The sequence below is a fragment of the Hemitrygon akajei genome, chromosome 12 (genome assembly GCF_048418815.1).
Source record: "Hemitrygon akajei chromosome 12, sHemAka1.3, whole genome shotgun sequence".
NCBI classification, from domain to species: Eukaryota; Metazoa; Chordata; class Chondrichthyes; order Myliobatiformes; family Dasyatidae; genus Hemitrygon; species Hemitrygon akajei.
Genome location: NC_133135.1, coordinates 7,376,112 through 7,392,191, shown reverse-complemented (window position 1 = coordinate 7,392,191; position 16,080 = coordinate 7,376,112). Strand labels below are relative to the sequence as shown.

General features: G+C 42.1%; 1 protein-coding gene across 2 annotated transcripts in view; it reads left to right on the top strand.

Moving 5' to 3' along the window:
• The first annotated feature begins 603 nt into the window (after positions 1-603).
• prkacba (protein kinase, cAMP-dependent, catalytic, beta a) overlaps positions 604-16,080 on the top strand; it is a 239,603-nt gene continuing 224,126 nt past the window's right edge. For both annotated transcript variants that reach the window (XM_073062542.1, XM_073062541.1), the window contains exon 1: positions 604-963. In XM_073062542.1, the coding sequence (XP_072918643.1) occupies positions 918-963 (46 nt within the window). In that variant the 5' untranslated portion in view covers positions 604-917. The remainder of the gene's footprint in view (positions 964-16,080) is intronic.

Here is a 16,080-nt window from a genome sequence, read left to right as displayed (position 1 = left end):
GCCCGCGGCTCGCGCCGTTAACGTGGAAACAGCGGCGGAGCGCGCAGACCTAGCTCGTGTCCGCCTGCGCGGCGCCAAATAGTGCGGGCTAGCGTTGTGGGGTCGGATAGAGGCGGCGCGGGCCCGACTGACGAAATGAACACCAACTCCCATTCCCGTTTGACAGGAAAGTCCGAAATAAACACGTCGGCCGCTGAGTAACTAAACCCGCCAGGCACATTCGGTGACTTTGATCCCTATAGATGGTTTGAGTAGGGAAGGAGGGGGAGGGGACGGAGAGCGCAGTCAAAAGCTGAAGTCAACCTAACCTGCTTAGCTGCCTGAAGCCCGGCCTCCCCGCTTGTCGCCCCGCCCACCCCGCAAACCGCTTTATAAAAGCCGTTTTCCTCACGTGACATCGCGTCTCCTTTTATCCCCCCGCGCACCGCCCTCTCTAGTGACGTCACACTACGTGTAGTTCCGAGCGAGGCCGGGTTCGCGGTGATGTCATGGCGCCGCTCTCTTTCCCGCGGCACCCATTGAGCGAGCGTGCGCGCGCGGCCCGGCCTTAACCAGCGAGCGTATTTGTTTGTGTGAGCGTGTGTACGCGCGCGAGTGCGCGCTCGTTTTCACGTCACTTCCGGCAGCGAGTTGGGTTGCGGAGTCGCGGTGAAGGGGCCCGTCGAGAAGACGGAGGGTCGCGGGGCAGCCGCATCCGACCCGTATGCGCACGGCGGCCGGAGACATCGCTAGCTCCCGCGGATTTACTCTTTCCTCTCTCCGCTTCGCCTTGCGGGCAGTTGTGTGTGAGTGAGTGAGTGCCTGGGGGGGTGTGGGGGCAACCGAACCAGCCGCCGCCGCCGCAGCAGCAGCAGCAGCAGCAGCAGCCGCCCGCCCACCAGCTTCAGCCGTTGAGCCTCGGCCCGCTCTCCCGAAGGATGGGAAACGCTGCGACCGCCAAAAAGGGCAACGAGATCGAGAGCGGTGAGTGTGGGGAGGGAGACCACGGGGGCTCATTCATTCCCAACCCCCACCCCCTTCCACCCTGCCGGCCAGCCTGGGCCCTACTGCAATCTGGGCCTGGCCTTGGCAACACGTCTTCTGTCTGTGTGTGTGGACTCAGACACAAACACTGACACTCAGACACACCACCATGAATTGACCCAGATGGACACAGGCAGGCACAAAAAGACCGGGACAAATTAATAAAAAAATGCAGTTAGACAAAACCACAACGAAAGGGCATAGCAATAGCAAGCTACACACGTATCCACGAAAACAGACTACAGTGTGCAAACTACACCCTAGAAAAGGCACACACCCATATGCACGCACTGTGACACCAACAGAGTGCATTACTTTCAATCTTCTGCTATTTTCAGTATTCCTTTTAGAAACATTGTAGTTCTAATCCAGTTGTTCCATGCTTTTGGGTTGTAGAACTCTGTTTTTAGAAATTAAGTTTTCTTTTCGGAGGTAAAGCGCTGATTGCATCTTAAGTGGGAGTATCAGCGAACAGAGATTTTCAGACGAGCATAATTTCGATTTACACTACAAGAAGAGTGATACTTGATTACTCCCTGATCGTTTTGGTCTATACACTTTCAGAGCCTTTAGTTTCATACCTTCTAGCTTTTAGGCATTGCTATTATTTTTAAACTCCTTTGCATGACTACCTAATTGTGCAAGGTAAATGAATTGGTTGCTGGCGATCTATTTTTGACAACTTCTGCGCACAATTATGTAGTCTGCAGTCATTTGCAATGTGCATATATTTTCATGTGGTTAAAATCGTGTAGGAAATAGTTTGAATATATTGCAAAATATCTTGTTATGCTTCAAGTGCAGTGAGCTAACTTGTGAAATTTGAACTGTTGAATCTGGCTGAATGTTGTTCTATTACCTGTATACAGTTTCCATATAATCTCTGTAGAGCTCACATTCACAACGAGCAATAAAATGTTCCATGTCATTTTTAGAATAATTCCCTAGTACAATTAGAAAATGAAACTCAGACTATTATGTGTTTGGCTGTCTAAAAGTAAAAGTGTTACCTCTTACGATGGTGATCTATTTTTGGGATGTGCTTTTGCAACGTTAGTCTCTGACCATCTTGTTATCTTTGAAATGTTTGAAGTAATTTGGCAAGTTATTGGGAAATGTGAGGACTCTTACCTGCTTTAAGTGAATAATTCTCTGGAAGTTTCAATGCTGTCACAAAATGCTAAGTTTTGATGTTTAATGGGATCTTAAACTATCCAAATTATAATCTGTCATCAGACCCATTAAATATTATAACTTGTGTCATTACTTATTCTACCATTTTGAAGGAAAAATTACATGTAAAGCATTTTCATACAAGTAGTTCCTGGCAGTGTATTGCATGATTTATGATGGTTGACTGCACGTAGACAGGTTAAATGGTGGTAATTTTGGCATAGTAATTGACCTATTGATAAGGATATGATCATGCACCAAGCATGGTGTCCCATGGCTGTTGGTGGCTATCACAACTTGTATTGCTCTGGAAAGTAGTACAGTGAAAACAAAAAAAAACTTCTATTATCTAGACACTAATAGAAATGCACACCAGCTAGTAATCTTATTAAACTTGGAATTGTTTATTGGCTTTTTTTTATGCAGTTGGTCACTAAATGTGCATGATAACTTCAATCTATTGTTCTCTTAATAAAATGTTAGAATTTATTAAAAGAAGTTTCTAATATTTTAGGTGCTTCAATTCCAGCTAGATTTGATGGTTCTGACTGAGTAGACTTGGATCTAAATAGGGTTCTTTGTCAATTTTAGATGCAAGCATATGCATTAGGAATTTTCTGTGGGCACCTTCCCAATGATCAAGTAAGTCCCCTATATCTCTGTTTCAACTTGCATTTTTCTATTGGGGTTACTTGGAGCTTGTTGGAGAAACCCCCAGAAAAATTGTCAGGCAATTCAAATATAACGTCCGTTTAATTCTCTGAGCCTTCTCCATTCAGCGATGGTGTACAGTTACTTATTGTGCCTTTGAAGTGTGGGAAAAGACCAGAAATAATCTGCATGTCCACTTTTCTGCAGAGGTTATTCCAGGCCCCTTTTGCATGATTTGCCAAAAAAGCTATTTAGCCTCTAAGGCAGTCTGTTCCCTTTCCCTGTGGTTTATTCCACTAATCTGACTTTGCTCAAGGCTTTTGCGCTCTTTACTGTTTACCTGTGCTGCACGCCACTCGAATTATATTTTATTAACTTACCATATTTTGTATGTTCAGTGTGTGATATGTATTGTGAGTGCAGAATAACATTTTCATTTGGTTGTATTTATGTCCGATGACGATAAACTTGAACTTTTAAGTTGCCAGAAAAAGCTGAAAGATCATTGTCCATCTTTTAAACCCTGTCTGTTCATTGGTCCCTTGTTATGTTTTATTATTTTCCTTTTTACTTTTTCTATCCCTTTGTCAACTTGGCCTAGAGTTACTTGTACTTTGACTTTCTAGTTAATTTTTGCCCCGTATTGCAAAAGCTAGAGTTAATCTCATTGCTGACCCCAGCCCCTATCACTGTATAATTTAGGCTCTTTCATAACCCTGTTTCTAGGAAACACACACAAAGATATTTTTGGACTGATGAATGTTTAGTTTTCCATCTTTTACTGGAACTCTTCTTAAATAAGATTTTCATTTCATGCATATTTTTCTCATTAGGTCATGTGCAACTTCAGCCCATCACCCCCTACTGTGGCACAGCAGCTCGCCAGAGTTCTCTGTCCTGGGTTGGTCTTTCATATTGTCTTCAGGTCTAATCTATCTTGGTGTATCCTTCTCCCAGGGATGAGGTCTTTGGAGCATCTGTTTGTGTTCCTGTAGCTCTGAGTTTTTAACAGGATGGTTTTGCTAGTCCCAAGCCCAGCCTGCCTCCTTTTACACTCCGGCTTGGAACTGTCCATTGTGGTATTTCCACGCGGAACTGCATGCACTTATTCTGTTCAAAATGATTTTATGTGTCATAGATCAGTACCAAACCTTTAGGAAAATTTTATTCCACTGCTTTTAATCTGCTGTAATATCTTGTAAATTATTGGTGCAATCCAACCTGTGCACATATAGTTCTGAAATTATTGTAAATGGTAGAGAGGTTGCACATTGAATTTGGAAAAGGAGCTTAAAATATAGTACCCTGCTGGCATTGGGTTGCAAGTGAAGTAATCAGTTACTGTTTATAACTGGTGTGGAGGGCCTAAAAGGAACCAAATCATCCTAATGTGGGACTTGGAAACTAGGAATCATTAGAGTTGATAACATGTACCAATTTTACTGTCAGCATTTTAGAGTTAAATATACATAATCATATATGCATCTTGACCTCGTGCTAATCTTCCAATCCATATGTGAACTTTATTCTCAGAACCCTATTGTCAGCTCTCTAATTCCATATATAGTTTTTAAAAAATGTTATTATTCCTCTTTTGTGCCATGTTTCATTCTAGTTGTGTTCTCTGGATTAGCTGCTAGACAGTTCGACTAATAGCATAGGAAGATGTGCTGAAAAAACAGCTTGAGACAGAAAAAATAATCTGCTTCAGTTCATGCAAATTTGGCTGTTGAAAATCCCAATTAATTTAGCTAGTGGTACAAACAATGCTAGTTTAGATGTAGGGTTTTAACTTGAAACATTGACTGTCAATCACCCTCAGTAGATGCTGCAGTTCGTGTGTTGCTCCAGATTCCAGTAGTCTCTTGTCTCCATAAAATAGTAAACACGAGGAAATCTGCAGATGCTGGAAATTCAAACAACACACACAAAATGCTGGTGGAACACAGCAGGCCAGGCAGCATCTATAGGGAGAAGCGCTGTCGACGTTTCGGGCCGAGACCCTTCATCTCTGACCTTCATCTCTGACCTTTCGTCAGGGTCTCGGCCCGAAACGTCGACAGCGCTTCTCCCTATAGATGCTGCCTGGCCTGCTGTGTTCCACCAGCATTTTGTGTGTGTTGTTCCATAAAATAGTAACCACTTTTGTTGTTCTTTGCTCTCAACAACAATGAAGTGTTTAATGTTTCATCTCCTTTGCAAATTGTTGGAGTATTGGTGAGAGAAGGAAATTGCTGTGGGATTGAAGGTGAAAGTGTTACAATGTGATCACAATAATTCCAAGTGTATATAAAGATTTCTTAATCCGTTACTAGTTTTTGCCACTGTGAAGGAAGCATGGGTTTAGATTAAAGGGGAACAGTTATTACTCATCAACCATCAGGTCCTTGAGGGTATAACTTCATTTGCCCCGTCATTGAATTGCTCCCACAACCTATCAACTCACTTTCATGGTCTCTTCATCTCCTCTATTTATTATTATTATTTTTCTCTTTTGCACTTGCACAGTCTTTATACATCTGTTGTTTCACTATATGGTGTGGTCTTTTATTGATCCTGTTGTTTCTTTCTATTTACTGTGTATGCCTGCAAGAAAATAAATCTCATATGTACTTTGGTAATTTATTTTGAACTTTTTAAGTCAGTAGTAAACATTGGAGGTTATTGTCAAGCAGGCATAGGCTGTTGGAATGGTCTCATGTGACAAATAAAGTTGCCTTAAGAGAAATGCAGGGTGTTTCATTACAACAGGAAGAACAACAGCGCAATTCTAAAAATGATGGAAAATAGGGTAAAGTTCTGAAAGTGTTAACAGTGTGAAAGTGGTTAGCTAATAAAGGGTTTGAATAAAGTTATCATGCAACCCCATTCTAGAAAAAAGCTGCTTATGCAATACAAGTTCACAATAAGAAACTTAAGTTTTGCTACCTTAAAGTTCAAAATAAATTTATTATCAAAGTATATACATGTCACCATATGCTACACTGAGATTCATTTTTTGCAGGCATTTACAAGGAAAAGTGAAATAGAATTTATTTAGATAAAGATTTGACATAATGTGCAAAAGATGACAAAATGTACACAAAAACTAAATATTGAGACCAAGTTGTAGAGTCTTTGAATGTGAGTCCATTTGATGCGGATTGGGAGTGAAGTTACCGACTTTTGTTCAGGACCTTGATGATTGTAGAGAAATAACTGTTCCGAACTTGGTGGTATGAGATCTAAGTACTTCCAGCTTGATAGTAGTAGTGAGAAGAGGGCAAAGCTTGGAAGGTGGGGTTCAAACGAGTGATCAGGTGAGAAACCCAATATACTTGTGGAGTTCTTCCTTCTACCTCTCAATTAGAGACAATTTGCACCATTTAAAAAAAATTTATTTAAATATACCTAAAGCACCTGACTTATGTAAATTAATTAAAACTACTAATTAAAAGGAAAACAAGCTTCCTTCATTAAATTTCAATAATCAATGGCCATTTTGGGATGAATTGTGTGGTGATAGTTGATGTGTAGCTGAGAAGCCCAATATGAAGTCTGTCTGGATCCTTAGGTCAGTATAACACATAGCAGTCAGTGATTTTGTCTCTTTTGGCCAGTCGTCAGTCTGACTGTGAAATGTTGGCTAGCTTACATCTGGAGTATTGTCCATAAAACACAGGAGATTCTGCAGCTGCTAGAGATCCATAGTAGCACATAAAATGCTGGAGGAACTCAGCAGGTCAGAGAGCATCCGTGGTGAGGAAGAAACAGTCAGTGTTTTGGGCCAAGGCCCTTCAGGGTTGGAAAGGAAGTGGGAAAATGCCCCAGAATAAGGTGTGGGAGGAGGGGAAGGAGTACAAGCTGGAAGGTGTTGTAGTCAGGTGAGGGGGAAGGTGGGTGTGATCATGTGAGAAGCTGGTAGGTGGAAAAGGTAAAAGACTGAAGAAAAAAATCTGATGGAGGACAGTGGCCATAGGAGAAAGGGAAGGAAGAGCGGGTACTAGAGGGAGGTGATCTGCAATTCATGTGGGGAGTCAGAATGGGGAATAAAAAGGAGAGGGTGGAAATTGTTCACTTCTGGTTACATTCTTCTTTAGGAAAGACAAGTTCAAGAAGACATAAAGGACATTTCAAGAATGGTTTAGAAAAGACAGATTTTGGTTACAAAGTTTCTCTATTTGCCAAACTTGGGCTGAAGGGACGAGCTCTACAAGTTCTTGTGTACTTGTAGATCTTCGAAGCAAGTAACCAATGCTGGTGCCAGGCGCTAATGATGAAATCAAGATTTAAGGCTTGTAGCACCTTAATGATTGTCTTGGATGTTTTTCTGTGGTCACAATGCTGCAAGTCGGGTTTACTGGTTCATTGGCGAGACCGACAGGACCTACGTGGCTTTGGTTGTTGTGACCAGGCCCTCATGCCATAGGGTTGTTTGTTGTAGCCATCCAGGGCCAGAGACGCCAGAGGTAGCGTGGAGTTGGGAACTGACCCGTCGTGTCAGTGCTGCTCTGCAGTGTTCACTCGGAAATGACCTGGATTACATTCATCTGCAGCTGCACAAGAGCATGATGAGCATCAATCTACAGGCCTTGACACTCAGGGACTTTGGGTATATTATTATTTTTTTGTTACTATATTTTACTGCTATTGTAATTATATTGTGTGTTGTGTGTGACTATTGGTACTGTATTTTGCGCCTTGGCCCCAGAGAAGTGCTGTTTCATTAGGCTGCATTCATGTGAATGGTACTTCAGAAATTGTTGTCGGACTATTAGTCAGGAATACCTTACATTTTATTATATGAAGAATAATGTTTAAATGGTGGAGTATTTCTAAAAAGACAAACAGTATGTGATTTTTGCATGTCATTGGATCTGATGTTTAATGGATCTTGTGCTTGGGATTCCTTCATTCACACAAATTAAATACGTAAAAATGTTTATTGTGGTGTTTGGGCTTAAATCCATTCCATTGAACATCAGCTTTGGCATTTTCCTAATATGCTTGACTTTTCATGTAAGCAAAGTAACTTGAAACTGTACAGTTTGAAACATTTTAATATTTTCAAGGTGTTTTGATGCAAGTTTTATTTTTTTTAAAGTGGGGAACATTGGGCATAGTTCAAATTTAATTATCATTCAACTATTCATGAATGCAGCCAAATGCAAGTGTTCTTCCAGGGCCAAGGTACAAAAACCAACAGTCATGCACAACTCAAGGTACATGGAGCACATATAAGATAGCAAGTAAACATCGAGTCACACATATGTTTAGCCCAAGTGACCAGCCTGTAAATTGATGGTTCATGGGCGTTATCGACAAGAACAGCAGTTCTCAACATTCTGCAGACAAACTCATGCACACAGTGCCGCTACAACTGAGGCCATGCAGCTTCCCGCCATCTGTCTCACCATTAGACAAGGGAAACAAACTTGCAGCATTTTACATTACCAATGTCCAACAGGTTCTTGCAATTGGAAGAAAAACATGCAAGACAATCATTAGACTATACAGTACAGGTTAGTTTGATTTAATTTAAATCAAAGTAACAGTATAATAGAATTGATATGCGAGAGTTAGTAATTCCATGATTTCGGTTTCTGATAGAACGTCATTAAAATTGAATGGGAAATTGCACCCCTCCACAACCACCACTACTTTATTGTTTCCTATCAGTCACTTTATGTACAGACAGTACTGTGCCTTTGTGTCACTTTATGAACATGCAGTCAATCTACTGCATGTATCTAAAGTTATCTTCAAGATGATGGCATGTCTGCCAGTTTTCCATCCAGGCAGATATACTTTAATTTCCCTGTATTCCAAAACATCTTCAGTTTAAGCTTCACACAAAATGCTGGAGGAGCTCAGCAGGACAGGCTGAGGAGGGGAATAAATTGTTGACATTTTGGGCCGAGGCTTCTCATCAGAACTGGAAAGGAAGGGGGCAGAAGCCAGAATATTCTGTTTACCGTCCTCCAACGATGCTGCCTTACTTGCTGAGTTCTTACAGCATTTTGTGTGTTGCTCAAGAATTGCAGCATCTGCAGAATCTGTGGCCTCCAGTTTCAGCTTTAAGTGTACTCTGTTAATATTTATTTATTGAGGTACAGTGCGTAGTGGGCCCTTTGAGTCATGCTGCCCAGCAATGCCCTGAATTAATCCTAGCCTAGTCATGGGACTGTTTACAGTGAGCAATTAATCTACTAACTGGTATGTTTTTGGACCGTGGGAGGAAACTGGAGCAGCTGGAGGAAAGCCACGTGGTCCTGGGGTGAACGTTCAAACTCCTTGCAGAAATTGGTGGGAATTGGATCCGGGTCGCTGGTATTGTAAAGCGCTCTGCTGAACATTGTGCTTCTGTGCCGTATATTGTGAGTAGCACAACAACCCAGGGTAGAGAATTTCAAAAATTCACAAATTTCCAAATAATTAAACATTATGCAACTTTATTCCTGAATGTCCTAAAAACAAACAAAATGCCATGGTTGGAGGATGTCAGAAAGTTGTATTACTTTAATTTTTGCAGCATTTATTAAAATGCACTTTAAGTGACTTTACAGACACTAAGCGCTGGCTCAGTTTTATTTTAAATAGATCACGGCATTAAAAGCAATTTAGCACAAACTCGTGGCACTTCTCAGGAATGAGTTAACATTTGAGGTAAATGTCCTTTCAGAATGTAGTCCTGAGGAAAGGTCTCAGCCCAAAATGTTGACTGTATACTCTTTTCCATCGATGCTGTCTGGGCAGCTGAGTTCTTCCAGTATTTTACGTGTGTTGCTTTGAGAATGCATCTTGGGTTACTGCGCCCATTGACTAGTGGATTTACACTTCAGTCATTTCCTTTCATACTGTGGATTACTTTTATTTGTAATATTTCAATTTGTCCTTCAGAACATAAATGGAGACTTGCGCTACTATTTTTATATACTACATGCTTATATCCCTGGGTTGATAAATCATGATTACGTTTGCTGTTTTGTCAGCCATCAAGCTATGAATAAAATATTGCCAGGAGAGTCGTATACGAAGGGCTCGAAGTATTGTTGAGGATCCCTCCTACCCATTCCACAATCATGGTTAAGATCATGAGTTCCGTGCGCGCAGCACTTACCGCACGACATAGAGCTTACATTGCCGACGATCAGCTAGAGCTCAACAAGAGCAGCTGTGATCTGCGCAAAACTATCAAGGCTGCAAAACAACAATACAGGGACAAGGTTGTGTCAAGATTTATGACAAATAGCATACGTGACTTGTGGCGAGGGCTGCATACCATCGCAGACTTCAAAGCCAAACGATGTGGTGCCACCAACATCACAGCCTCTCTCCCAGATGAGCTCAGTCGCTTTTTTGCTCAGTTCGATGTCGCTAACTCTGAGCCTCCAAGGAAAACCACCGCTACAACCTGCAACCTGGTCATCTCTGAGGCTGAGGTACGCAGATATTTCCAATAAGTAGACAGTTGCAAGGCTGCGGGACCGGATGGCTTCCCGGGACGAGTACTCATAATGTGCTATGCACATCTGGCAGGTGTGTTATGACATTTTTAATCTCTCACTCTCCCAGTGTAGAGTGCTCTCCTGCTTCAAATTATCCACCATTGACCCTGTACCAAAAAAGACCAAGGTAAAATGCCTGATCAACTGGCGTCCTGTTGCACTCACCTCAGTAAGCAAATACTTTGAGAGGTTGGTCAAGGATTACACCTGCAGCTTGCTGTCACCCAAACTGGACCCCCTACAATTCGCCTACTGACAGAATTGATCGACAGATGATGCAATAGCCACTGCTCTACTGTTGTTACACTTCTGGAGAAGGATGCTTATGTGAGAATGCTGTTCTTGGACTACAGTTTAGCATTCAACACCATAGTTCCATCCAGGCTTGACAAGAAGCTCAGAGACCTCAGCCTTCACCCTGCCTTGTGCAGCTGGATCCTAGACTTCCGGTCAGATCGCTGGCCGGTGGTAAGAGTGGGCTCCCTCTCCTCCACCCCTCTGACTCTCAATACTTGTTACCCAAGTTACAAAGTATAGAAATGATTATCATCAATTCCATGGCTTCAATTTCTAGTTGAAATGCCAGTATTCTGGGCTGGATAATATTTGTTTATGTTACTCTGGCTATGAAATCAAGCCAGTGAAACAAAGTTGTAATGTTGGCCTGAACAACTGAAATGTTGTGTACGTGTTCTGGGAAGTTAATATACTACATTCTGTGGCCAGCTTCTTTTTTCCCCCAGCGTAAGTTGTCATCTTGTACTGGAAATTGAACAGATGTTATATATCCTTGTGTGACAGTTGGAGAATTAAATCAGCATTAATTAGTGACAAAATACTGCAGATGGTGGAAATTCAAATTAAAATTGGTTGTAGATCAAGCAGAGACAGTTAATCAAATCCGGTTCAATATCACTTGTCATGAAATTTGTTGGGAACAGTGCTTTACACCATATAATAAAAAAGCCCTATTAATTGCTATGTATATTATATATAAAATAAGCAGTGCAGAACAACAGCAATAAAAAAAATGAGGTAGTATTCATGGGTTCATTGTTCATTACGAAATCTAATGAATGGGGAAGAAGCTAGTCCTAAAGCATTGAGTGTGTGTCTTTAGGCTCCAGAACTATCACTTGATGGTAGCACTGAGAAAAGAGCATGTCCTGGGTGATGGAGGTCCTTAATGATAGATGCCACCTATTTGAGGCATTGCCTTTTGACGACGTATTCGATGCTGGGAAGGCAACTACTTGCAAGCTTTTTCCAATCCTGTGCATTGGCCCCTTCATACCACACGGTGATGCAACCAGTTAGAATGCTCTCCACGGTATGTGAGGAGAAATTTGCGAGAGTCTTGCGTGTCATACCAAGTCTTAAACTCCTGATGAAATATCACCTCTGTAATTGCATCAATATGTTGGACACAGGATAGGTCTTCAAAGATGTTCATACCCAGGAACATGAAACATGCTGATCCCTTCCACTTCCACTGCTGATCCCTCAATGAGGACTGGTGTATGTTCCCTTGACTTCCCTTTCCTGAAGTCCACAATAAATTCCTTGGTTTTATTGACATTGAGTGCAAGGTTGTTGTTGTGAAATAACTCAACCAGCTAATTGATCTGAGACATTAACTTTGTGTATTTCTTTCTCTATGCATTCTACTTGAATATTTTGAGAATTATCTGTTCGGGTGTTGTCAATCTAACCTAAGATTCTCTGAACTGATAATTGCATTGATCTTTAAGCCATGAGGTTTAATTAAGTTAATTTATGTGTTATTGTACTCTGCCCATTATATATTTTATGGAAATGTTTTTATTTAGTAAAGAATTTAGTCTTATTCATTTTAGGTTAAGCATCATATTACATTGGATCTTATAGTACGGAAGTTCCAGGATCTCCTTTGATGGTGCGTACATGATCTTCAGTTTGAACATTGCTGCTCTTTTTAATTTCCCAAGTTATCAGATCTCTATTTGGTCTATGAAATAATGACTTAACTTGCTAATAAACCTGTGAGGAAAGATTATCTTCTGAATATTCCTTGCAGTTTGCAATAACACACTACCATTTGGCCATCTGAATAACAAAGGCACAGCGGGTCAGGCAGCATCAGTGAAGAAAGAATTAAGAGTCGGCATTTCTCTCAGAACTGGGAATTGATAAGATTTGGGAAACTATCCAGTTCTGTCAAAAACAAAACGACCAAAAATTCTCCTTCTGAAGATGCCTGACATGAGTTTTCCAGTGTTGTTTTTTATTTCAGATTTATAATATCTGCATTTTGTAATTGCCAGTTTTATTCTTGCATTGGGTGAAGGGAATTACAAGGGGAATAGTTTTAATGCTTGATAGTATTGATTTTTTTGATTAGTAAAGCGTTCCACTATACCATTTATGCTTGATAAATAGAAGCTGCACAGAAGTTCAGATTTTTCATCATTTGACTGTACAATAATACAGCCAAACAAAACAATATTGCCATACACAAGTTAATCAAATATAATTCAATTACATGTGCAGCATAGGTAAACAGTAAATAGTACAGTAAACAGCTCACAGTACTAGTGATGAGACCTCGGTGGTGACAGGGTATTCATTAGTTTCACAGTCTGAGGGAAGAAGCTGTTACCTAGTCTGGCAGTCCTAGTCCTGATGTTTCTGTAACTCCCTCCTGAGGGTAGTGGGTCAAAAGATTGTGGAAAGGATGTTAGGGATCCTCAACAATGCTTCAGGCCCCTTTTCTGCACTGCTGCTGTAAATGTCACAAATGGGGGAGGTGATGTGATGTGCTGTGATTGTCTGTGGCTTTTAGTAAAAGGTTTGGGTTTGATTGAGGCACGATTGCACAGGTGCGTGGACGTCAGCGAATTAGATCGGCAGGAAGAATTTAAAAAGACCGCTTTATAGAATAAGCATTGGAGTAGAGGGAGTCAGAGTAGGAGGCTTCAGCGATAACGCGTTGAGGTGAGGTAAGTTACTTGTGAAGAATAGGAATAGGAAGTATGTCTGCGAGGCCGGTGTTCTGTACTGGGGTCAGATGTAGGATGTCCAGGAGCCCAGACAGCCTTAGGGACTGGGTTAGGGAACTGGAGATGCAGCTCGATGAACTTTGTCTGGTCAGGGAAAGGGAGGAGATGATAGAGAGGAGCTATAGGCAAGTAGTCACACCGGGGCCTCGGGTGACAGATAAGTGGGTAACAGTCAGGAGTGGGAAGAGTAGGGGTCAAATACTAAGAGTACCCCAGTGGCTGTCCCCCTTAACAATGAGTACTCCTATTTGAGTACTGTTTGCGGGGACAACCTACCTGGGGGAAGCAACAGTGGCTGCACCTCTGGCATAGAGTCTGGCCCTGTGGCTTAGAAGGATAGGGAAAGGAAGACGATGGCAGCAGTGGTAGGGGACTACAGTTAGGGGGTCAGAAAGGTGATTCTGTGGACACAGGAAAGAAACACAGATGGTAGTTTGCCTCCCAGTGCCAGGGTCCAGGATGTTCCTGATCTTGTCCATGATATCCTGAAGTAGGAAGGTGAACAGCCAGAGGCTGTGGTACATATTGGAACCAGCAACATAGGTAGGAAAAAGGAGGAGGTCCTGAAAACAGTCTATAGGGAATTAGGAAAGAAGTTGAGAAGCAGGACCTCAAAAGTAGTTATCTCAGGATTGCTGCCTGTACCACTGACAGTGAGTATAGGAATAGTGATGTGGAGGATAAATATATGACTGAGGGATGGGAGCAGGGATTCAGATTTCTGCATCATTGTGACCTGTACAAAAAGGATGGGTTGCACTTGAATCCGAGGGGGACCAATATCCTGGCAGGGAAGTTTGCTGAGGCTATTGGGGAGGGTTTAAACTAGAATTGCTGGGGGGGGGGGGGGGTGGGAGGGTGGTGGGAACCAAACTGAAGAGACGGAGGAAGAGGTGGTTGGCTCACAAATGGAGAAAGCTTGTTGGCAGTGTGAGAGGGAGGATAGACAGGTGATAAAGAAGGGATGTGCTCAGACTGATAGTTTGAGATGTCTATTTTAATTCAAGGAGTATCATGAACGAAGTGGATGAGCTTAGAGCGGGATCAGTACTTGGAGCTATAATGTTGTGGCCATTACAGAGATTTGGATGGCTCAGGGACTGGAATGGCTGATTAGAGTGCCAGGCTTTAGATGCTTCAGAAAGGACAGGGAGGGAGACAAAAGAAGTGGGGGTGTGTGCTGCTATTCAGAGTGTCATGGCTGCAGAAAAGGAGGAAGTCATGGAGGGATGGTCTACTGAGTTTCTGTGGGTTTTTTGGAGAAGGTAGGGAGACAGATTCTGGAACAGTGCAATAACAGCAGGGTTTTCGGGATGGGGGATTTTAATTTCCCCAAAATTGATTGACATTTCCCTAGAGCAACGGGTTTAGATGGGGTGGAGTTTGTTAGGTGTGTTTAGGAAGGGTTTCTGACACAATGTAGATAAGCCTACAAGAGGGGAGGCTGTACTTGATCTGGTATTGGGAAATGAACCTGGTCAGGTGTCAGGTCTCTCAGTGGGAGAGCATTTTGGAGATGGTAATTACAATTCTATCTCCTTTACCATAGCATTGGAGAAGGATAGGAGCAGACAGGTCAGGAAAACATTTAATTGCAGTAAAGGGAAATATGAAGCTGTCAGGCAGGAACTTGGAAGCATAAATTGGGAGCAGATGTTCTCAGGGAAATGTCCAGTAGAAATGTGACAAATGTTCAGGGGATATTTGAGTGGCATTCTGCATAGGTACATTCCAATGAAACAGGGAAAGGATGTTAGGGTACAGGAACCATGGTGTACATAGGCTGTAGAAAATCGAGTCAAGAAAAGAAGAGCTTACAAAAGGTTTAAAAAAAACTAGGTAATGATAGACATCTGGAAAATTATAAGGCTGGCAGGAAGGAGCTTAAGAATTAAATTAGGAGAGCCAGAAGAGGCCATGAGAGGGCCTTGGCGAGCAGGATTAAGGAAAACATCAAAGGCATTCTACAAGTATGTGAAGAGGATAAGACGTGAAAGAATAGGACCAATCAAGTGTGACAGTGGAAAAGTGTGTATGGAACCAGAGGAGTTTGGTACTTAATGAATACTTTGGCTTCAGTATTCACTGCAGAAAAGGACCTTGGCGATTGTGGGAATGATTTACAGCGGGCTGAAAGGCTTGAGCATATAGACATTAAGAAAGAAGATGTGCTGGAGCTTTTGGAAAGCATCAAGTTGGATAAGTCATTGGGATTGGACAAGGCTACTGTGGGAGGTGAGGGAGGAGATTGCTGAGCCTCTTTGCATCATCAGTTGGGACAGGAGAAATCCAGGAGGATTGGAGGGCTGCAGATGTTGTTCCCTTATTCAAGAAAGGAAATCATTCAAAAACACGACATTTCCATCCATTGTTATGCTGACGACACACAGCTTTATCTCCCCTTGAAACCAAACAACCAGTCAAATCTAGTCAGCCTCATGAACTGCCTTGAGGACATAAAGTGTTGGATGGCACAAAACTTCCTACAGCTGAATGAAGGCAAGTCTGAAGTTGTCCTATTTGCCCCCCCTGACTCCATCAAAGTGATTACCAACAGTCTTGGTAACCTGTCCACCCTTGTCAAACCCCATGTCAAAAACCTTGGTGTGATATTTGATCCCACCTTTAAGTTTGACAAGCAGGTTAATGCAGTAGTAAATGCCTGTTTTTTCCAGCTTTGTACTATTTCCAAAATCAAGCTCAAAATC